This window comes from Neomonachus schauinslandi, chromosome 7, assembly GCF_002201575.2.
Source record: "Neomonachus schauinslandi chromosome 7, ASM220157v2, whole genome shotgun sequence".
Classification (NCBI taxonomy): domain Eukaryota; kingdom Metazoa; phylum Chordata; class Mammalia; order Carnivora; family Phocidae; genus Neomonachus; species Neomonachus schauinslandi.
The window spans coordinates 19,584,413-19,609,018 of NC_058409.1; the positions used below are offsets into that span (position 1 = coordinate 19,584,413).

The following is a 24,606-nucleotide window of genomic DNA, read 5'->3' on the forward strand; positions in this document are numbered from 1 at the left end:
TTTTCATCAAAGTTTTGTAGTTTTCAGTGTACAAAAGTTTCACCTCCTTGGTTAAATTTATTCTTAAGTACTTTACTGTTTTTGATGCTGTTGTGAACAAAACTGTTTCATTTCTTTTTCATATATTTTGTCATTACTGTATAAAATTGAAACTGATTTTTGTATGTTGATTTTTGTATCCTGTAACTTTACCAAATATGTTGATTAGTTCTAACTGCTTTTGATGGAGTCTTCACGATTTTCTCTATATAAGATTATATTATGTACAGAGAAAATTTTACTTCTTCCTTTCTAATATTGATGCCTTTTTTTCTTTTCCTTACCTGATTGCCCTGGATGGGACTTCCAGGACTAAGTTGAATAGAAGTGGTGAGAGTGGGTGCGCTTGTCTCGTTCCAGATCTTAGAGGAAAAGCTTTCACTTTTTACCATTGAGCATGATGCTAGCCATGGGCTTTCTTTCTTTTTTTTTTTTTTTTAAGATTTTATTTATTTATTTGAGAGAGAGAATGAGAGAGAGAGAGAGAGAGAGCGAGCACATGAGAGGGGGAGGGTCAGAGGGAGAAGCAGACTCCCTGCCGAGCAGGGAGCCCGATGCGGGACTTGATCCCGGGACTCCAGGATCATGACCTGAGCCGAAGGCAGTCGCTCAACCAACTGAGCCACCCAGGCGCCCGCCATGGGCTTTCTTAAGTTGACCTACATTCCTTACATGCCCAATTGTTTGAGAGTTCACATCATGAAAGGATGCTTTATTTTGGCAAATGCTCTTTCTGTACCTATTGAGATGATCATTCAACTTATCTTTGATTAGATTAATGTGGTGTATCACATTTTATGTTGAACCATCTTTGCATCCCAAGGATAAATCCCTCTTGCATAGTGTATGTGATCCTTGTAATGTGCTCCTGAATTTGCTTTGCTAATATTTTGCTGAGAATTTTTGTTTCTATATTCATCAAGGATATTGATAGATAATTTACTTTTCTTGGAGTTTCCTTACTGGTTTTGATATCAGGATAATGCTGGCTTTGTAAAATGAGTTTGGGAGTGTTTTCTTCAATTTTGGGGAAGAGTTTGAGAAAAATTGGCATGAATTCTTCTTTAAATGTCTTGTAAATTCACCAGGGCAACACTTTGGTCCTGGGCTTTTCTTTGTTGGAAAGTTTTCTGTCTCCTTACTCCTTATGGGTTCGTTGAGATTTTCTATTTCTTCATGATTCACTTTTGGTAGGTCTTACGTTTCTAGGAATTTATCCATTTCTTCTCAGTTCTCCAATTGGTTGATCTCTAATTGTTCATAATAGTGTCTTACAATATTTTTTATTTCAGTGTTACCAGTTGTAACATCTCCTCTTTCATTTCTAATTTTATTCGTTTAGTCTCTCTCTTTTCTCCATAGGTAGTCTAGCTAAAGATTTGTCAACTTTGATAATCTTTTCAAAAAACCAGCTTTTAGCTTTGTTGGTCTATTTTACTGTGTTTCAGTCTTTATTTCTTTTATTTCTGCTCTTTGTCATTTCCTTCCTTGTGTTAACTTTGAGCTTAGTTGGTTCTTTTTGTTGTTGTTGTTTTGTTTTGTTTTATTTTTTCTAGTTCCCTAGTTCCTTGATATGTAGAGTTAGGTTGTTTTTTGAGATATTCTATTAATGTCTGTGTTTATTACTATGAACTTACCTTTTAGAACACCCTTTGCTATATCCCATAAGTGTTGGTATGTTGTGTTTCCTCTTTTGTTTGTTTCAAGATATTTAATTTTTAAAAATTTCTTTGACCCATTGGTTGTTCAGAACTGTATTGTGATATTTCCATATATTTGTGAATTTTCTACTTTTTCTCCTGTTAGTGATTTCTAGTTTCAGCCCACTGTAATTGGAAAAGATACTTGATATGATCCCAGTCTTCTTAAATTTGCTAAGATTTGTTTTGCAATCCTATCATATGGTATCCTGAAGAATGTTCCATATGCAGTTGAGAACATGTATTCTGCTGCTTTGGGACCAAATATGTCTTATATGTCTGTTTGAAGTCCACATGGTCTAAAGTAAAGTTAAAGTCCAGCATTTCTTCATTGATTTTCAGGGTGAATGATCTATCCACTGGTGCAAGTAGGATATTAAAGTCCTCTACTATTATTATATTACTGTCTATTTCTTTCTTCAGATCTGTTGGCATATGATTGATATATTTAATTGCTCCAATTTGGGGTGCATATATACTTACAATTGTATATCCTTTTGATGAACTGACCCGTTTAACATTATATAGTAACCTTCTTTCTCTCTTATTGCCCTTTTTGGATTATAGTCTCTTTTCTCACATACAAGTATAGGTAGGTACCCCTATTTTCTTTTGGTTTCCATTTGGCTGGAATAACTTTTTTCATCCCTTCTCTTTGAACCTTTATGTATGCATAAAGCTGAAGTGAGTCTGTTCTGGGCAGCATATAGTTTGATCTTGCTTTTTTATAAAACCAATCCAGCTACTCTGTGCCTTTTGATTGGAGAATTCATCCATTACATTTAGAGTACTTTTCAGTAGGTAAGGACTTAATAATGCCATCTTATTGTTTTCTGACTGTTTGGTAGTTCCCTTGTCCCTTTGTCCCTCTGTTGGTGCCTTCCTTTGTGAATTGATGATTTTTCATAGTGGTATCCTTTGATTCTGTTCTCCTTTGTGTATCTACTGTCGGTTTTTGCTCTGTGATTACCATAAGGCTTATATAAAACATATTATAGATATCATAATCTTTTTATGCCCTCTTGCATTTTTCATTTCATTCATTGTATTCTTCAGAGTCAGAATTTCTATTTGGTTCTTTTTAACTATTTTTCATAAAACTTCTCATTCTGTTTGTATATTGTTTTCCTAATCTTAGTGAATTGTTCTTTTTTTGTGTAGCTCGTTGAGCTTCCTTAACAGATATTTTGAATTCTTTATTGGGTAAATCACAGCTCTTCGTGTCTTTGAGGTTGGTTACTGGAAGATTCCTGTATTCCCTTGGTGGCGTCATGTTCCCTTGATATTTAATGTTCCTTGAAGTCTTTTGTTGCTGTTATCTTCCCATTTGTAATAATAGACACCTTCTCCAGTCTTTACTGACTGACTTTAGAAGGCAAACACTTTTCGGTCAGCTCTGCTAGGGATTCTGAGGCTTTCTCAGATCCTCTATTGATTTGCTTCTCGCTTCTTGCTCCCTCTTGTGGCAGAATTCTTAAACTTGCATGCCTTCTATTCTGGAACACACCAGGCCACGTGCTGTGCTGACAGCCTCTCCTTTGCTTTCCCAAGGGCAGAGCTAAAGCTCGAGCTTGTAGTCTCTCCTTGGCCCACAGATTTGGGCTGACTTTCTGGACATGTTTACTAACCAGCTGCCAAAGCTCATTCTTACCACCGTTGGGAGCATGCACAGAGAGCCGGACAAGAGTGGGGGGTGGTTTAAGGAACATGGAATATTGGGAGTGTTCATGGGCCAGTTAGGAGAATCCACAGGCTGGGCATTCCCAGTGGCTCATGGGTGGACTTCTCGGTGAACTCTGAAACGCAGATAGGATCTACATTCCTTTAATGCCCTCCAAGATTCCTATCTGCTACTCTCCCAGCCTCTTCCCATTCCCCAATCATGTAGCTCCCAACTCTATACTCTGGATGTGACAAGAGAGAAATGGGCCTCTCTGACAAGGTTCTACACATTTGGGGGAAATGCACACTCTCTCTTTCCCTGGCACGAGAAATCACAGGCAAAGAAGGGTTCTTTTGGCACTGAGCTGTGCTGCCCCGGGGGAGGGAGGATGAGTACAATACAACTGTTCCTCTTAGCCTCCCCAGTGTGTCTACACTTGCATTTTTTTGCTCCAGTGATGTGCTGGAGGTTCTCCACTGTAAACCTGGTCTCCCACAAAGGCTCTCTCTTCCACAGGTGGTTAAGACAGTTCTTCAGGGGCTCCTGGACCTTGGCCAAGATGGACTGGAGACAGTTTATGGGCCACTGCAGGGTCTGTAGCTGGGGCTGAGGTCTGTATGTCTACTCCCTAATGCGTGGGTAGGCAAGACTCCTGGGCCATCTGGAGCATGGCGCTGAATCCCACAGCTCCCATAAAGACACTTTTTATCGGGCACCTGGGTGGCTCAGTTGGTTAAGCGACTGCCTTCAGCTCAGGTCATGATCCTGGAGTCCCTGGATCGAGTCCCGCATCGGGCTCCCTGCTTGGCAGGGAGCCTGCTTCTCCCTCTGCCCCTCCCCCCTTTCATGTGCTCTCTCTCATTCTCTCTCTCTCTCAAATAAATAAATAAAATCTTAAAAAAAAAAAAAGACACTTTTTATGTCCATGGGGAGATGCCGAATGGTTGTTGAGGGGGAGTACAATCATAATATCTGTTTTTGTTTTTGTTTTTTTGTTTTTAAGATTTTATTTATTTATTTGAGAGAGAGAATGAGATAGAGAGAGCATGAGAGTGGGGAGGGTCAGAGGGAGAAGCAGACTCCCCGCTGAGCAGGAAGCCCGATGTGGGACTTGATCCCGGGACTCCAGGATCATGACCTGAGCCGAAGGCAGTTGCTCAACCAACTGAGCCACCCAGGCGCCCCATAATATCTGTTTTAACAACTCAAGAAAGGGAAATATTTAGTTGAGTCATGAGAGGATATGGCAGACCTTCTACCCTTCATCGTGGCATAGAAGCTGTACCTATTTACTGGCTTTACCACCTGGGCCAGCATTGGTGGGGCCTCTCCTCCAGGCTTTGAAGATTATTAACAGAGATATTTCATGGCAAACAGTTGTTCACCAAACATAAAGTCATCAGTGAGTATGCCTATGAAGCTGATCTTGATATTAAATTTAACCTAATACTTAGGACTTTCCTCTTCCATGGAAAAACCAGGCAACTGGTAACATTGGCTTGATATTATTATGTGGCAAGAGACTAGAGACATTGAAGGGGAGCTGTCCCTTTTATTTATTTATTTATTTATTTATTTATTTGTAATTGAGATATAATTGACATATAACATTATATTAGTTTCAGGCGTACAACACCACAATTCAATATATGTAGATGTTGTGAAATGATCCCCACAGTAAGTCTAGTTAACATCCATCACCACACATAGTTGCAAAATATTTTTTTTCTTGTGATGAGAACTTCTAAGATCTACTCTTAGCAACCTTCAAATATGCAATACAGTATTACTAGTAGAGTTGCCGTGCTGTCACTTACTTATTTTATAATGGGAAGTTTGTTCCTTTTGACCTCCTGGAGCTGTCCCTTTTACATGAGCAAATGCTCTCTGCATTTTCTCAGGCCTTCCTTGACCTGCCTACTCTCCTCATTGATCCCATGTGGCTCCTGGAGGCATTGAGTTTGTGTTCCCTGGTTTTCGTGGAGCATTCTAGTAGCAAAGGTCCAGTTGCCAGTTTTCTCTTGGACCCTTGATCTTCCTCTCTTTGAAGAAGTTCTACCACTTAATTTGTATATTTGGCTTAAGTCTTCCGATCCTAAAATGCAAGTATGTCCCTGACAAGGAGATAATCTTAGTTGTTATTATTAATCATTGGCCCTTGGCTATGAGGACTCCATTTATTGTCAAGCTAGTGGAGACAGGGCTGTAGAAGGAACACGAGGGCACCAGAGTCCGAAAGGAAGTATCCAGGGACTGCCACCAAGGAGGGAGGAGGGGTGAGGACACTGAATGGGGAAAGGGGCAACCAAAACTCAGACACCCATTGCCCTCGTAACTGCCTTGAGCTGGCCTTTATTATGAACGTGTGATTCAGTTGTATTAGCTAGCTGGTAGCAAAGTGTCTGGAACAAGTGTCATTGAGATGAAATAGGGCAGACTGAGGGAAATGCCATGTGGCGGAAAACATGCTGTGGGAAAGAGTATTTGCGCAAGAATTCCATGGCTCCACAGAGAGTGGTTGAAGCAAGAGGAATGCCTTTCTAAAAACAGAAGAGCCTGGTATGGCACTTCCTGTAGAATCATCTTGCTTTCCTCGCAGACATCAACATGACAGGACTAGGAGGGAAATGATTGATCACAAACGAAGGGGCTTTCCTTCTGGTTTCTTCTCTAAACTGTATGCTGATGATTTTGAAATCTTTCTCAAACTGAACCAGCTTGGAGTTGTCCCAACAGACCGGTTGTAGGCTGAGTTGTGATAAATTCGTGCTTCGGAAAATTAGAGTTTATTCCAGTGCTTATTAACTTTTTGAAAGTATGATCCATTAGGATCATGTTACTTACGTGACTTAATCTGATTTAACCTAAAGAGACAATGGGAGAGTCCATGGCCAAAATAGATAAGGCCTGTATATGTGTGGAATTAAGCTAAAAACTCTTTCCATTTTCAAACAAATGAATAGGATTATGTGCTCCACAGATGGTGTTTCAGTCCCTTGTGTGGGATCCATTACAATAGTCTATTTCAACACAAACTTTTTTTTTTCCCTGTAGAAGTCATTCACATTGTAGAGGAAAAGTTTAGTAGAATATTACATTAGGAGTTTTTAGTATAAGCAGTTCCCCAAATATTTATTTCTTGGGAACTTCTAAGCCGGTACCTTCATAAGTATTTGCAGAGCCCATCCATCAATGACCATAGATTCTTACGGAAATTGCCAAGCATGTACACTATTTTAGTGTTCCTTCAGACTTTTTAAAATCTGTCCTCTTCTAGAGAGGTCTTTTTGTCCTTTTTTTGGTAGTTCTCCTCGCTCTCTAGTTTTGTTGTTGTTTTTAACAGCTCTACTGAGGTAAAACTGACAGAAAATAACTACAAATTGAAGTGTATGTATGATAGGTTTTGGCATGCATTTCATGTCTACAACCGTGAAACCATCCATCTCAGTCCTGATAGTGAACATACGCATCACATACAAACATTTCCTCACGTGCCTTTGTAATTCCTTCCATCCACTTCTACCTGTTCCCCACTTCCTTAGGTACCTACTGATCTGCTTTCTGTCACTTGAGATTAGTTTGTATTTTCTAGAGATGTATATAAATAGAATCATACAGTATGTTTTGTCTTGTGTCTAGTCTCTTGCACTCAGCATAATCATATTGGGACTTATCCATATTTTCTTGTGTATCATTAGTTCATTCCTTCTTATTGCTGAGTAGTATTCTACTGTGTGGATGTACCACCCTTTATATATTCTTTCATGTGTTTATCGACTGTTTTGGGCAATTACAAAGAACACAAGTTCTTGGTATGGATGGACATAGGCCTTTATTTGTCTTGTCTCAAACCTAGGAGCGGAGGGGGTGCATCATTTTGTTCTTATACACAAGTGTTCAGAGATGTTTATTTGTAATAGCCAAACACTGCAAACAATCCAAGCATCCGTATAAACATTTTAAGGAACTGCCAGATTTTTCCAGAGTGGTTGTCCATTTTACATTCTCACTAGCAATGTAGGAAAGTTGTACTTCTTCCACCTCTGTGCCATCTGTTAACACAGTCCTCTTAATTTCAGTCATTTGAATAGCTATGCAGTATTATCTTGTCATTTTAATTTGCGCTGTTCTGGTGATTAATGATAATGAGCATCTTTTCATGAGCTTATTTGCCATTAGTACATCTTCTGTGATAAAGTGTTCAGATCTTTTGCCTATTTATTTATTTGTAACTGCACTGATTATTTTCTTAGTACTCTTTATGTATTCTGGATACAAGTTCTTTATCAGAAAATATTTTTTGAAAAAATTAGTTTCATCCCGTGACTTATCTTTTCATTCTCATAATGTTTTTTTGAAAAGCATAAATTTTAATTTTGTTGGACAAATTCATTAATCTGTTCTTTTGCAAATTGTGTTTTTGGTGTTGGATCTGAGAACCCTTTGTCCAACTCAAGGTCACAAAGGTTTTCTCCTCTGGGTTTCCTTCTATAGGTTTTTATACTTTTAGGTTTAGGTTTAGATTTAGGTCTATGATTCATTTTGAGTTAATTTTTGTATATGGTGTGCAATTTCCCACATTAATTTATTTGTATATGGATATTCAATTTTTCCAGCATTGTTTCTTTCTTCAGTGAGGCCTTTTTAAAAGGCCTTTGTACCTCTGTGAAAAGATAATTGTCCATACATGTGTAAATTAATTTCTGGACTCTCTTTTCCATTCCACTGATCTGTTTGTCTATATTTACACCAACATCACATGTCTTTGTAAGCATTGTAAGTCTTAAAGCAAGTAGTATTTGTATTTCTTTTTCAAAGTTGTTTTGGCCCTTGTAGGCACTTTGCATTAACATATAAATTTTAAATCAGCTTGTCAATATTTATAGGAAAAACTGCTGGGATTTTGACTGTGTTGAATCTATGATCTATTTGGAAGGGAACTGATATCTTAACAATATTGAATCATCTGACTTATAAACAAGGTCTATCTCTGTTTGGAGAGAGTATGTATGTTCTGCTGCTGTGGAATGAGTTCTGTAAGTGTCAAATAAGTCAAATTGATTGATAGTTTTGTTCAATTCTTTACTTTCAGAAGTGATGTTAATTCTTAGTGTATATGTCTTTCACATTTTTGGTCAGACTCACCCTTTTTTGATGCTATTGTAGGTGGCTTTTAAAATTTCAGCGTCTGCTTGTCCATTGCTAGCATATAGAAATATATTTTTTGTATATTGGTTTTTTTATCTGCAACTTTGTAAAACTCTTATTATTTTTAGATTCATTTTTTGTAGATTCATCAGATATTCTACATACATAGATATATTTACGTAATCTATAAATAAAAGCAGATTTACCTTTCTCTTCCCAGTCTGGATATCTTTTATTTCTTTTTTTATTGTGTTATTATACTTGCTAGAGTCTCTAGTGTAATGTTGAATAGAAATTGTAAGAGCAGACTTCCTTGTCTTCTTAATCTTGTGTGTGTGGGTGGGGGGGGTAGAACATTCATTCTTTTACTATTATTTGACTGTATTAGTAGTAGGTTTTTCATATTTGCCTTTTATCAGGTTGAGAAAGTGCCTTTTTTGTTCCTAGTTCCCAGAAAATTTTTATCATTAATGGATAGTGGATTTTGCCAAATTCTTTTTCAGCTTTTTTTAAGATAATCATTTTCTGCTCTTATTTTTATTTTTTTTTAATTGAAGAACTGACTCACCTGAAAGATCTCCTGAAAGGGCAGTTTTAGTTAGGAATCATGTTTGGCTGCAATAAATAGATACTTGAAAAACAGAAACATGTACAGGGGTTTATTGTCATTATGTAACGAGAAGTCTGGAAGTGGTTGATTCATGGCATGCATTCATCCATATAAGGAATCCAGAGCAAAGGGTTCCATGATTCTCTGGGCCCTTCCTTCAAGGTCATGATAGTATTTGCAGATTCAACCATTTTGTCCACACAACAGGCATCAGAATGGAGAAAGAGAAGGGGAATGACTCTAATTAAGTCTGTCCCCTATACGGTCTTCCACCTGGATGCTTCAATCCAGAAAGAGGGCTGGGAAATGTAGTTAATTACTGGTCACATTATTGTCCCTGGTGAAGGTGGGATGGAAGGAAGAATAGACATTAGGTATACAACTCAAGATGTTTGCTGAAGACGTTACTAGTAGGCACTCTTTGTACTTGTCCTTAAGAGCCATGAAAGCTCTATTAGGAATGTAGGGAAAAGGAATTTGAGATAAATATTTTTTTAATTACGTTTATTAAATGCAGATTTCTAGGCTCGCCATGTTCCCTCACTTTCCATGACTGATCAGCCATCTCTGCAGGTCATCTATGGACCACTGGTGCTGGGGGGGCAAGAGCCCTGACCCCAAATGGTGGGTTTTGCAACTTTGGGAATGGGATGGAAGGAGAAAGGAGTATGAAACTCAGCTGTTGGCCACTCTTTCCTGCAACTGTATTACAAACATGTCCACTTCCTCTGTTCAGATGTTCTTTCATGAGAACCTCCTTGATCTCACTTCAGTTGCAATTAACTGCTCTTTCCTGCAGCCCTCGCAGTATTTTTTGACAGCTTTATTGAGATATAATTCTCATACCTTACAATTCATCCATTGAAAGTATACAATTTAGTGGTTCTTAGTATATTCACAGAGTTGTGCAACCATCACACAATCAACTTTAGAACATTTTCATCCCCTCAGAAAAACCCTGTAACCATGAACCACATCCACACCAAGTCCCTCCAAGTCCTAGATGACTAATGCACTGTCTGTCTTTAGAGATTCACCTTTTGGACATTTCATGGGAATGGAATTGTTGAATATGCTCTCACAGTATTTTGTTCATACCCCTGCATTCTGCTCTGGGTCCGTTGAGTTTGAGGAGCTTGTATTTGACTTTCTGTGAAGAGGGAGAGTTCCTGGTCTGCTGTCTCTGTATCCACAGTAGTCCCTAAAAATGTGCCTGCTAACGTCAGTGAACATTAAATTGAAGGGAAGAGAACTCCCTTCCCCTTTCTAAACAAACACAGTGGGGTAGGCCGCAATGTAATATAGATGTAGGAAAACAAGATTATTCCTGTCTGCACCTGAACACTGTAACAGCAATTAGAGTTTTGTAATGACTATATAGTTGGCCTCAAACAAAAGTATGGCGTGGATACAGTTTATCTTACAAGTCAACCCTCTGCTTTCTCTCTCTTCCTCATTTGAAGCTTCTAACTTATGACTCCTAGCCATCTAGTTCACCTGCCCTAGTATGGGACCCAGCATCACCTCTACCATCCTTTTCACACTGTCCCACACCTCTCTTAAAACCCATCATAAGTTTTGGTCTACTGCGAGTCAGGTACTAGAGTTTAATCCTACCTTTGCCTCTAACACCAGCTACGAATGTTGGGAAAACCATTCCATGTACCTACCCTCGGTTTCCTTGTCTGAAAAAAATGTGGCAATTATGTTCAGTAAAGGCAACTTTAACTCTAAAAATAGATGTTCCTCTATAGCAACTCAGCGTAAAGAGTGCAAGCAAGATTTGTGACCTATGCTATTCATTTATAATATCAGAATAAAAGGAATTTCTGAGGAAAGATGGGTTAGCTGGAAGGTTTGTATTTCTTCTGGATAGTTATTTTCAAGAGATACTTGGATCATGGAAACATTTTTCAAATTAAATGAATTGATTATAGTATGTCCATTAGAACAACGATAAGTACTGTATTAGGAGATATAATTGGTTTATAAAGGAATCTTTAGTCTGCCCACTCTTTTTTTTTTTTTTTTGCCATACCCTAGGTGTAAATCCAAAGTGAAATGTATGTGGCAGAAGAGAAAACTATTGAGTATAGTTAGTGGCTCTTGGTATTAAAGCCAAGTATTTACAAGTGAAAGGAATGAGGTCCATGGCACTGGTAAATGGGATTTAAATGGATTTAGGAACTAAGGCTGAAATAGGAGCCTAATTAGAGAAGATCCTAGGGTCATCATGTCAGTCTTCACCTGTCCGTCGGGCAGACAGACTGTCCACAGCTTTCACTTCAAAGATGTGGCATGTTCTTCTCATCAGTATCTCTTGCCTGCTAGTTCTTGAGGGGGAAGATGCCTTGGCTGCCCCTCACAAGTCATGAGTCTGTACCCGTGCATTTAGTGGGGTGCAGGGTTACATCAGGTCTCTAAAAAAGACAACTAAGAACTCAGACTATGAAATGTGATGATTTTCTTAAAGGGAGGTGTGAAAAATAAATCATATTGAGTAGATATTTTCCTGATTGTAATTGCCCTTCTAAAAATAAGAAGGACGGACCTGAATAGGGAATAAAATGACTGTTTTCCATTGTTGTGAGAGCCACACTTATGATGGGTCTTTTGTACCTATTCTTTTTTTTTTTTTTTTTGTACCTATTCTTGAAATCTAAGTGATTAAACATTGGTTAAGGGGGACCTCTGTTCCTTTTCTCTTTCTAGTTCACTTTGGGATTTTCTACAGGACAAATCGATGTCTTTATCTTACTTTGGTTTCTCACGTGGAGTTTGTTAGTTATGGAAGCTGGGTCTCCAGAGTAGGTGGCATCTGAAGCCAAATGAGGAAAGATGAGACTAGGGTAGGGATCGAGCTCCACTGATGTCCTCGGGGGAGGGTCTGTGCTTGTCCGTACATATGCCATAGTGAGCGTTCCTGCCATTTGGCAAATTGGGACGTTTGAGGACATAGAGTTTTATAGCTTACTCTCTTTTCTTCTGATGTCTCCCTTTGCTCCTGCTGGGCTAGCTGTTACTGGGTGAAGTCTCTTGCTAGATGTGGGGGTCCAAGCTGGTGGGTTAAGGAAGGACATGGAACGCACATGGCACTGTGTGACAGAGTCTAATGTTGTGGGAAGATCCTGCACTGTGGCTATAGAATTTGTGTTCTTTCCATTTGGAATCTATGCCCAACAATATTTCCCATTACTCAGTTAATTACTTGACTTGAGGCTTCAATGCTCAGAGGTGATTCCATTGGCTTTAGTTTTAATTAAGAAAAAAAAAATCGTTAGGAATGCAGAGTCCCCCTTCCAGTTTCTCATTAATTTACAGATCAATTTGTTTGCTGCTAACTATCTACTGACAGTTTGCTCCAGACTTTGGCCAAATGTTAGTTCAAGGCTTCTATAAAATAATCTGGATTTTTCAATTACCATCGCAGGATTTTTGTTTTATCTATTCCAACTGACTGGACTTCTTGGTGTTCATTTCATAAAACACCAAGTTTGTCCCATCAGGAATCAAACATGAGAGCATTCGTATGATTACTCAGCGATCTCAAAACTTTGGAATTTGAGGCGATGGGTGACACTTCTTTTCTTCAACCGCCATAACCGATTTCTGCATTTTCTTTTAAATGCACAGTACCAGACAACGCTTCTTTCATAGTAGAGGCGACTAGTATTGGATCTTTAAAACTCGAGATTCGCAAATGGAGTTTTAAATAGTTTTAGTATCTTGAATGAGGAGAAGTGGGTAAATGTGGGTCTGAAGACTGATGTTTGCAATTATGTTGCAAACAGAGATGTCAAGTGAGACAAAGCGCTTTCACATTTACATATTATGGTGGGCGTCGGTGTTGCCGGTAAGGTGGGAGTGTCCTGGGGTGTGCGTGCTGCCATAGCGCACAGTGTGATCCAGAATATGCCCCCGGCACGGTTAGACCTGAGCTTTTCGTGGCATTTAATGGACCCTTCCATACTCCAGTTCTGGTAGTTTGCTGGCTTGTATGTGCACAGCTACACTTCAAAGAACAGTACGGAGCTATGACCTTCCAAATGAACGGCACATCTACAATATCAAACATGGGCATGGAAAAGGGAAGAGACGGTGGACCCTGAGGTTGGCATCTATTGACTTAACCTGGCCGCATGTGTCAGCCTTTGTCGAGCCGGTGTGTTCATATGTTACAAGCCGATCTTACTTTTACTTACAATCCAATATATGATTGTCTGACTCCAGTACTGGTTAGTTGCTAAGCATCTCCTTGAAATGCTAGTATCAATATCTCTACTCTGGCCCAAGGTCCCAAGTTCACTTGGCCTGGCATCCGTCCCCAATGGCCTGAGGGCTAAATAATTATCCTGGTGAAGGAAGTGAGCCTTTAGTTCCTTAAGTTTATGGTCACTTTATTCCCTTGTGATATCCTCTACCTGCCTGTTGTAATAATTCTGTATATTTCATTGGGGTATTCCCAGTTAATTCTCAGAATAAAGTCCTAACACCTTAGTTTGGTTTTCAAAGTCTGTATCTTTCCAAAGCTTTTGCTCCCAGCGTTGCACCCAAGCAGATCTTCTCATTTCCATTTGACTCCTTTCTACCCCTTCTTTTTGCTTTCTTTTCGTCTAAAATGCCTTCTCCTATTATCTCTGCATGTCTAAATTTTTTTTAAAGATTTTTTATTTATTTATTTGAGAGAGAGAGAATGAGAGAGAGCAAGCACATGAGAGGGGGGAGGGTCAGAGGGAGAAGCAGACTCCCTGCTGAGCAGGGAGCCCGATGCGGGACTCGATCCCGGGACTCCAGGATCATGACCTGAGCCGAAGGCAGTCGCTCAACCAACTGAGCCACCCAGGTGCCCTCTGCATGTCTAAATTTTTTTGATAAATACCTTAGAAGTGGTTATTGGTTTGGGTCCAGAAAATATATAATATATAATTATACACACACACACACATATATATACACATGTAAATATATATACTATACATGTATATATATCATGGTATGTACACTATATATACAGTATATATACACAATATAAATTATAATCATACAACACTGCTTAAATCACCTAAAATAATATTTAATTTAACCCTGACTTCCCCGGGGTGGGTCACACCTGAGGTATTCACTAGTGAAAGAGAAATCAGAATTGACTACTTCCTAAAGACCTGGGTGACAGTTTTTGAATACTTTTGTCAATAGAAAAAGAGCGCCTGTTTCTGCTGTGTCATAGTTGTGAATGACATGTGCCCAAAGAAATTTGACTTTTGTTTCCAGTGAAGCTATCATGTGAGGGCAATACCCCTCCGTCTACTCTGCCATTTCAGAGTCCTCATATCTTGCTTTGGGTTTGGTTTGGTCCCTGTATCCACATATGCTCCTCCTGAAACAAAAAGTTCAAGTAGTCATTGACAATTGACTCTTGGATAGTCATTGATCTTTTTTTTTTTTTTTTTTAATGTGGGCTGGGCAGTTTTCCTTGAAACTTCTTTCCTAATTTGGCATGAAGTAGAATTAAAGAGTAGAAATGAATGAATTTATTTGGAGATCTCAGAATAAGAAGGGGAATTGTTTGGTCACACAGCAGACCACGAGAGGGCCAAGGAATGGACTGAAGGAAATTATCAAGCATGCATGTTGTTTTTAAGTGATACTTGACACTGGGATGTGAAGCAGCTGTGTTGTTGGTTTGTTGTTTGTTTTTTTTTTTCTTGTGCCAACTTTCCTTATTTGATTGATTTTCTCTCTGACAGCCCACTGTGCTGATAAATGTGTCCACGGTCGCTGCATTGCTCCAAACACCTGTCAGTGTGAGCCTGGCTGGGGTGGGATCAACTGCTCCAGTGGTAAGTTTCCACCTGCTCTTGTCTGTCTCGGCGCGTTTTTGCTGTATGGGCTCCCTTGTCTGCAGATTATCCTGAACCCCTGGTTTCCCTCTTGTTCCCTATGCAGAATATGGTATGGATTCTGAGTCCAGCTCAGGAATACAGTTTCTTTTAAATCAGTATATGTGTTATATACAGAACTGTTGTTAATTGAGGATAAAGAAAAGGACTTGGAAAGAAGGAGATTTCAATAATCTGATGCTGATACATCTGTAAATATGAATATGATTTCCAGAGTAGGGTCCAGAATTGAGGTTCCTTAGTTCAGTAAAGCAGTTTTCTGGTTACATAACTAATCTATCCTAACTGCTATGTTTACAGGTTCATTTATCTCGCATTCTTCCTTGGTGATTAAAATGTATCACCTGTTGGCTTTAAGTCAGAAGTAAAATTGATATTTTCAATGCTTAATATATTTATTTACCTCTGAATTCTGAGATGCAAGTAATGAGTACTCATTCAGAAAACATGGAGGAGAAATATTGGTAATAACTGAAAATTTATGAACATTTTGGTATTAAATAAAATTGTAATATGGTATATAATTTGTCTCCATTATGTTAGAATTTATATAATTTTAACATATTTATACAGTTAGAATATATATATATATAATCTAATTGTATTTATACAATTTATAGAATTTATATAATTCTAACATAATGATATTTTGGACTGTAAGCAGCTTGCACTTAAAACCTCCTATTCTTTATTAAGAGGATTAAGCAGTGGAATGTCATGTAATACAGTTGCTTTTCTAAATTTCACAGTTAAAACTTTCAGTTTTCTGGCTAACTCGTTGGTGCACGTGTAATTGTGGATACTTCCTGTTTCTTTGTACTGCTTTTTTGCTTTGAAAAATGTGAGGGGGAGTCCAAGTGCAACTGAATTCTGATGCATGAAATTTTACATTGAGAGAAAGGAAATCATAGTTTTAAAAAATCAGCAGGATCTCATGACAACACAAATTCGTCTTCATTTCTACTGCACAATTTTCCGCAACTAGTCCAAAGGGATTTCAAGCCAACTAGATAAACCGGCTTTAAGAATTCTTTCTTGCTTATATTTGGAATTGGGGAGATTACTGTGTATCTTGTAAAAACTGCTTGTTTTAAGCTTGTGATCTCTTGGCTGTCCCTAAAACAGCATCTCCAGGGGTAGCCCTTGTGCTGTCTGTGCACAGAACATTCTGTGTGAAAGAGCCTTTTTATTGTGTCTTAAACAGGGAGTGTGTGTGTGTGTGTGTGTGTGTGTGTGTTTCTGCCCCTGAAAAGCTTCCAATTCCAATGGATAACTGTCTTGCAGGGTTTTGTTTTGCTTCTGCTGGAGATCAGGAGGAGAGTGGGCATTTTGTTCACATGCCGCGGAGGCAAAATGTTTGGGATGTGGGATTTGGCTCACAGCCATTTTTCTGGCCCACTGACCTCAAATGCAATGTTGCTTTCATTAACTTTTCCAGCTTAAAAATCAGTTGTGCCTACACATTTTGAAGAAAAATAACATTATTCTATCAACTAGCAGGAATGAAAGGAGTGGATGTATTCTTCGTTTGAAAAGTGAGGTTTGTGCCTAATTCCAGGGCGAGTATGCTGTGGGATAGAATAGTTGCAGTCGTATTCAGAGTTAGTGTCCTAAGGAGCCCACAGCCCGCCTCCAGCTGAGAGATCAGACTGATGAGTGTTTGTGTGAAGAAAACAAAAGGCTACATGAGTTTCAGCTCTCCAGAACTGATTCAGGCCTTCTAGAAAACAAACTGTTTCTTTATTTTGGAGTTTAGGGATGCTAGAAAATAACTTGTTGCTTGCTTTTGGAGTTTACTGATTTTTTAATGAAGCCTCTAGAATTCTGAGGACACATATTCTTTCCATCCTAGAATATGATATTGATGCAATCTTTAGTCTCTTCTTTACAACTTCTGTTTTGGCTCTATGATGACCAAAAGCGTAAATAAACACTGGTAGATAGCTGAGGTCTTTAAAGATGCTCTGAGAAAAACATTTCTGACCCTTTGTTTAAACACCTGAGCAAATGCTGTTCTGAGCTGCAGCACTGGGTGTGGTTTACCTGGGCTTTGTCTGCAGCAGTTCCTCTAATATCACTTGTTAGAAAGTGTGTCATTTAATTATTCTAAGCCAAGTAATTCTTGAAACAAAATGCAGGTTTGAGTAATCTACTAGGTAGCGCAGTTTAAATTAAGACCTCGTTTTGGGGGCCTGGGTGGCTCAGTCCGTTAAGCATCTGACTTTTTTTTTTTTTTTAAAGATTATTTATTTATTTATTTATTTGAGAGAGAGAGAGAATGAGAGACAGAGAGCACGAGAGGGGAGAGGGTCAGAGGGAGAAGCAGACTCCCTGCTGAGCAGGGAGCCCGATGTGGGACTCGATCCCGGGACTCCAGGATCATGACCTGAGCCGAAGGCAGTTGCTTAACCAACTGAGCCACCCAGGCGCAAAAGCATCTGACTCTTGATTTCGGCTCAGGTCATGATCTCAGGGTCTTGGGATCCAGCTAGGCATCAGACTCTACACTCAGTGGGGAGTCTGCTTGAGATTGTCTCTCTCCCTCTCCCTCTGCCCCTTCCCCCCTCATGTGCACTCTCTCTCTCTCAAATACATAAATCTTTAAAAAAATAAATGACCTCATTTCCAAGGATTCTATTTCCCTGTTCTCTCCCTCTCTGGTTATGGTTATGAATATATTGGATGATGTTTGTTAGGTCCATAGAATGATTGCCTTGATAATCAGACTAGGTGATTGCATCAGTCAGGGTCCCATCAGGAGACAGAAACCACAATAAATTTTTTTAAGGCAAACCTTTTATTTTGGAACCATTTTAGATTTACAGAAGAGTTGCAAGGATAGCAGAGAGTTACCATGTACCTGCATCCAGTTTTCCCCTTGTTAACATCTTACCATTAGTTTGTCAAATTGAGAAACTGACATTAGTACATTACTATTAATTAAACCTCAGACTTTGGATTTCATTGTTTTTTCCATTAATGTCCTTTATCTGTTCCAGGATCCAATCCAGGGCACCATATTGCATTTCATTCTCATGTCTGCCCAGTCTCCCATGGTCTATGACAATTGCCATCTTTGGCTTTTCCTAACCTTGACAATCTTGAGGAGTGCTGGCCAAGTATCCTGTGGACTGTCCCCTGGTCTATGTTTATCTAGTGTTTTTTCTCATGATTAGGCTAGGGTCATGGGTTTTGAAAAGAATACCCCAGAGCTGAAATACCCTGCTCATCACATCATATCAGGGGTATCATAAGGTTCATGTGACATCACTGATGATGTCATCACTTGGTTAAACTTCATCATTTGCTGATGCATAGTGTACACCATGTTTCTCCACATAAAGTTAATATTTTCCCTTTTCCTAGTCTTTGGAAGCAAGTCTAAGTCTAGGCTACCCTCAAGGGTGAAGGGCAGGAATTACATTCATGTCTTTGAGGGGGAGTCCCTATATATGTTCTTTAGAATTCTTCTGTCAGGAAGATTTGTCTTTCTCCCACTTATTCAAGCTTTATGTCAGTATGGACTCCAGATATTTATATGGAATTTTGGTTTATAAGCCAATATTATGTGATTTTGTTTTTCAAATTGTTCCTGCTTGGGAGATTGGGAGTTATTTCAGGTCACTCTTGTGTCCTTTTGACGTGCCCCTATCCTTTTTCTGTCTGTTTGGTTTTTGTTTGTTTGTTTTGTTTGTTGAGCACTTCCTTCCTTACTGGTACTATAGAATACTCCAAGGCCATGTTGTATTTTTCTGCCTCAGCCCTCAACTGCTATTGGAATATGGCATTTGGAAAGGAGAATCTTGCCAGGTATGCTCATTGCTCCTAGGACACAGAGTAACTTGGACAAGGAAAGTTGATGAACAGTTATTAACTGTACCGGGGGATTGGAGTAATGAAGACTTGGTTAGTAGAATTCATAGCACTTGGAAGAAGAGAGGAAGAGCAGATTTAAGGAGCAGGCTACTTCCAGGGCTGAGATAGGATGCCCAAAAGGAACCCCCACTAGGGCTGTGATCCAGACTTCATTAGAGAAGGCACACCACATCTCACTGAATCGCGAGAGGCTGCATAGTACTACTCTAGCAGAACTTGATGGACGTCTGCCCTCTGGAACTTGCTAGAAATCTGCCCTATAGGGTGCTTGGGCAATCTCTTCATGGAGAAGTGTCTGATTAGAAGTACTGTGCTACAGAAAAGCCCCAGAGGGTTGCCAGGGGAAGCTGCTGGCTGATGGGTGGCTGCTGGGTACTACTGTTCTGCTTTCCTGGTGCTGAGAAGCTTTCCATGCTACAGGAGCCTGGAGCTGCAACGGAGAAGCTGGTTCTGTTGCAGGAACTGGGCACCATGCAAGATGGAGGTGCTCCACAGCCGGATGCTGGAGAGGCCCCTCCCTCTGTGCTTGCAGGGCAGGAAGCTGAGGCTGGAGAAGCCACCTGCCCTGCAGCAGTCACTTGGGCTGGCACTGGAACCACCATGGAAAACCTTGCTGCAACTTTGTTGTCTGTTGACCTTTATTTCTGGGCATGGAGTACTTCTTAGAAACCCACAGAGTCTCTTGGCTTTCAGACATAGTTCTCCTTTTTCCTGTTGTGTAGTAGCAGCCCAGTTTCTGCCTGATGATCAGGACCATTCACTCCAGCCAGAAGAGTAACTCCTTTTATTTACATTAAGAGCCTAAAATGAGCACATGGCAATAAATCGTTAACTGTCACACACAGCTATCTCTCTGTTTGTTTGGTTTTTTTCTTTCCTAATATACATGGGAGAAAAATGGACTAACAGGTCCCTTCACGTGTACAGGGTTACAAAGACTTCCCTCGGAGATTTGATCTGACCTTTTGCCTTGTCCATGGAGGGACGGATTCCTGTGTTTGATATATAGTCAGTCTTCCTGGGTCTCAATGTATTCTCTGTATAAAAAAACCAGGTGTGTCAGAGGACTGTACAAAGTTTGTTCCCCTGGAATGTAGTCATGATTTATTTCTCTAAACTCAGACATATTGCTTCTTTTTAAATTTGATTAAATGATTTTTTTAAAAACACACACTCATATTTTACTTTTATTGGCAGCCTAATGCATACCCTAGCCTATATGCCATCAATCTAGCCTACCTCCATCTCTCTCTTCCCTTCTCTTCCCTGCTCTCTCTCTTCCTCCCCCCATCAATCTCTCCATCCCTCCATCAATCCCCTATTCCTCTTCCTCCTTCAGGGGATGATAAACCACTCGTGGAAGGCAGGCGCTTTGTGTTATTAATCTCGTTAGCCTCCATTGTGGCTGGCATGTGGTTGGAGCGGAATAAATGCTTGTTCCATTTAATTAGATTGAATGAACTGTATGATTCTGTGAAGGTCATTCACATGTTCATGGTGTGAACTTTCACTGAGTGATTACTGGATGCCAGGAACTGTATTGGATGCTGGCGATAAGGAAACGCATAAGGAGCCGTGGCTGGCCTCACAGAGCTCACAGCTTGGAGACAGGTAGACAGAAGTACAAATGTCTCATCCTGAGGAAGAGAACAGTCTCAGCAGAAGAGGTGGTTGGAGAAAGCCAAAAATGGAGCTGGGCATGGGATGAGAATTGGATACAGCAGGAGGAGGAAAGAGTGGCCAGCAGGATGCCAAGAGGTTTCTAGTATTGGGGCGCTAGTGGGCAAAGGCAAGGAGAACTCGAGGGGGTTCATATCTGATGACCTTTCTTCTCTTGGTAAACTGGGAGCAGAGACAGCATGCTGAGCTGAAGGGGGGCAGGAGTTGGGTCACGTTGATGACGACGATGACGGTAATAGTTCTGCTTAGATGAGCCCTTGGTACGTGCCTAACATCACTGTAAGGGTTTGACAGAGGTTACATTTAATACTCCCGGCACACAGTGAGATGGTTGTAAATCTTGATCCGATTTTATTGATGAGGAAAGAGAGGTGCAGAACAATTACATGACTTGCCTGAGTTTCAACATCTACTGAATGGTGGAGACACACCCGCATCCCCTTCATAGCCAGTCGTTTTAACCACGAAGGTATGGTGCCTCCTGCAATAGGAAAGGAGGTTTGGTGAAAGTGGCCAGGGTCACGGTCCCGAGGGGGATAAGAGCAGGAGACAGGGGCTGAGAGCCCCAGACAAATGTTAGAATGACTATCCTGAGAGATATCGAGGGCACGCTCTCAGAGATGATGAATTTTAAATGGCACCAATTGGGATGGACTCATTTGTAGTTAATTTCCTCATTTGTACTATGAAGACTGTTGGGCAGATTATATTTGCAATCCCTTTCCACCCTGTGAGTCTATGTGTGGTTTACTCTAATGGATACATATATGCAATCCCTGAGACCTTTCTTTGTGTTGGAAACCCTTTGAATCTTCTGTATGAATAGCAGTAACACATTTGTTCTCTCAACCTATATAATCCTGTTTATGATTTTCTAAACATCTATAAAGAAATGTATTCCTCCTCTGGCTATAGGGCACTTGCAGAATGCAAGGGGGAGTCCTAAATCAACCAGAGCCAGCAAATAGCTTTCAATAACATGTCCTGCAGGCTTTTGACTTTAGTACCAAGTAGAGGCAAACATGGAAATTAATTTTGGTTTAAAAAACTCCAAACTGGGCCTTCTTTAGTCACCAGTAGCATTTCTGGTTAAATGTACTTGGAGGGAGTAAAAATATGCCTGGGAGGCAAGACAAGTTGAAACGTTTTCAGGTACAACATTAGGAACACTGATAACCTTTTATATAAAGCAGGCACGCTGTGCAGCACCAAGTAAATAATAAGACTTTGCCTGCGGGATATTCCAATCGGGAATCCATTTGAAGGATATTACAAGCAAGAAATCATAAGACACAAAAAGCTGACTTATTCCCTGGTAAGGTCTGCTGTAAATCTCTATTGACTGGACACAGTAGTCGGATCGATGGTGTCTGGCAAGAGAAGACACTCAGAACCCAGTCCTCACAGCGAGTCATTAACATACCCATCGCGCTGTCAGAATTACTTGAGAAATCAGGTTGATGAAGCAGCAAGAATAAGAGTAAAATCATTCGGGGTCCCTGGCGTGGGGGTGGGCAGGGCATTGATGATAGGTGGGAAGGACTGAGCTGGGGATGGTTCATCACACCTGCCTGAAGGCAATTTCACTGATGGACTGCCCAAATATTTTGATAGAGGTCGCAAACACAAGCTGCTGATGTTGCCTTTCTGAAGGAGTCTGAAATCCGGGCTGTGCTTGGTTTCTCTCTGGAGGGCCAGGGAACCTTCTCCACCAGCTTCCTCCAAAAGCCAGGCTGGAACTGAATTGCAAGGGTCCTGGCTGCAATCCTTTCTGTGCTCTTCTTGGGTCTCATTGGGTCTCATTGTCCTCCTGCTTCAATAAGGATAAGAGTATCTAACTTCATATGCTCACGAGGATCATGAAGTGCTCAGCATCGTGCCTGGCTCAGTAAATGGTCCTTCCTTGCAGTTCCTTGTGTGACAAACGTGGCTTCCCCCAGACTTCTTCAAATCAGTGTGGTGTTTGGACCGGACAGTGGATAGGAAGGTTCATTGTGGACATCTTGTTTAGTCCTGGGGGCCACCCCCTTCTTTAGCAGAAGCCTCCCTCTGTCCACAGTTGCTTGGCAGGAGGCTCCCCAGACAGAGCCCTGTTGTAGTTTTCTGCATTATTCCCAACCCCCGACCCTGGATGTCCTTCCCAGATGGATTCATGTCTGGTTTATGTTGCTTCTGGCACAGCGAGAACACTGTCGACGTTTCAGTTCCTCGCGCCTGTCAGTTCTCGGGCAGTGGCTGCAAACACCAGGCTGGGCTGTCACGTCATTAACTCTGTTCCACATCATTTATTCATTTGTCTGCTTTTCCTTTTTCTTTTGTCACTGCGTGTAATATCCGCCTGCATCTATTTATCAGAAAATCTTGGTTCAACCTCAAAATAGAACAAAATCTAAGCTTTTTTTCATCGTCTCTGCTGCTCCCTCTCCAAGCCCCATCACAACTCGCTTTTAGTCGGTGATCACAAGAGTCTCCTTGCTGCTACATCTCACTGGACCCCACTGGGATCCGTTCTCTGCAGTGAGACCAGAGGGACCTTCGAAAACTGTAAATACTGCTCCCTTTTCTGAACCCCCCAGTATTTCCCATGATAGAATAATCTCCAAAGCCCTTTTTGACTTGTCCTGACCTATCTCCCTGATCCCTGTCATCCCACTCCTGTTCTGGGTATCACACTGCCCAACTTCCACCTTCCTCTCATGGGACATGTTGGTTTCATTTCCGTCTTTGCACTTTATCTTTCTGCAGCCTGGAATACTCTTCTCCCTAGATCTTGGCATGGCTGGCTTCTCTAGGTCACTGAAGTCTCAGCTTAACCACCACCACCATGAGAGATTCTTGCTCTAAGCTTTATATATAAAGAGTATTCTCCATTATTCTGGATTGCATTTCTTTTTTAAGTTCTTTTTGGCACTATATGAAAATATTTTGGTTTTTTTCTTTTGCTTTTGCTCTGTCTTTCCTTCTAGGATGTAGGCCCCATAAAATTTTGTCTGTGTTTTTTTTTTTTTTTTTCCCACTGCTATCTAGCTGATTTATTCACTTAAAGTCCAGCGTGGTGCTGGGCACACCATAATGCTCAATACATATTTGTGGAAGGAAAGAATGAAGACATCAATGTTTCAGGAACAGTTGTGGATATAAAAATGAGACATGAGAGATGAATAAGACTCTGCCTCTTTGTTCAAGGAGCTTTCAGTTGAACAGAGGGGTTGGAAGTATGTGCACAAACATAGAAGGAAAGTATCCAGAGAAGTTGAGGAAGTAGTCATAGATTTTCTAGAGAAAGGGTATGCCCTAAAGTCTTTCCTTCAGTGGCCTTGAGGTAGCTCAGTCTCATGTGGCTCCTCGATTGACCTTAGCTATGTGTACTGGGGGCCTGTTCTTCCTTGGTGACTTAGCACAAGATTCTTCATCCATAAATGGGCAGCTGCAATGAAATTGTTAGAAGTCAGGTGAGCTATGTTAGATAGGGTTTTCCATGAACAATGAGGAAATGTGGATGTGGGAGCTCCTTACCCTCAAGAGAGGGAAAGGTATAGTAATAAAATTCAAGGTTACTGTAGAAGGATGAAGCTTCTGACATGGTGGCCCCAAGACTAAGAAAGGTGTTTGAAAGTCAACCCTCATTTGAATGGGGAATGCTTAATGGTTCTGCCATCTGAACTTCTACATATTCCTTCTCAAGGTGGAAATTTTATATGACAATGTAGAACTTAGCTGTTAAATTAGTATCAAAGTGGAGTATGAGCAGTAAGAAATTAGGCAAAGAAATTCAGACTATGAATTATTCCAAATCATATAGCAACCATTTTCTGACAGCAAAAATGTATTTCCTGGCTGTTCTGCTTAGAGTGAAATAATGATATGTATTAGGTGGTCCTGGAGGCTCATTTGTTATCTGACCTGTAAAATACCTGATTTTAGTAGAGCTACAGACATTTCATCATATGTTGTTAATTGGATGAAATTAAGTGGGATGGTATATTATAT

The 24,606-nt window shown here is 40.3% G+C and overlaps 1 protein-coding gene across 1 annotated transcript in view; it reads left to right on the forward strand.

The window, feature by feature from the left end:
• Nucleotides 1-24,606, forward strand: part of MEGF10 (multiple EGF like domains 10) — a 118,797-nt gene that overhangs the window by 23,956 nt on the left and 70,235 nt on the right. The window contains exon 4 of the mRNA XM_021701919.1: nucleotides 14,908-15,000. Within this exon, the coding sequence (XP_021557594.1) occupies nucleotides 14,908-15,000 (93 nt within the window). The remainder of the gene's footprint in view (nucleotides 1-14,907; nucleotides 15,001-24,606) is intronic.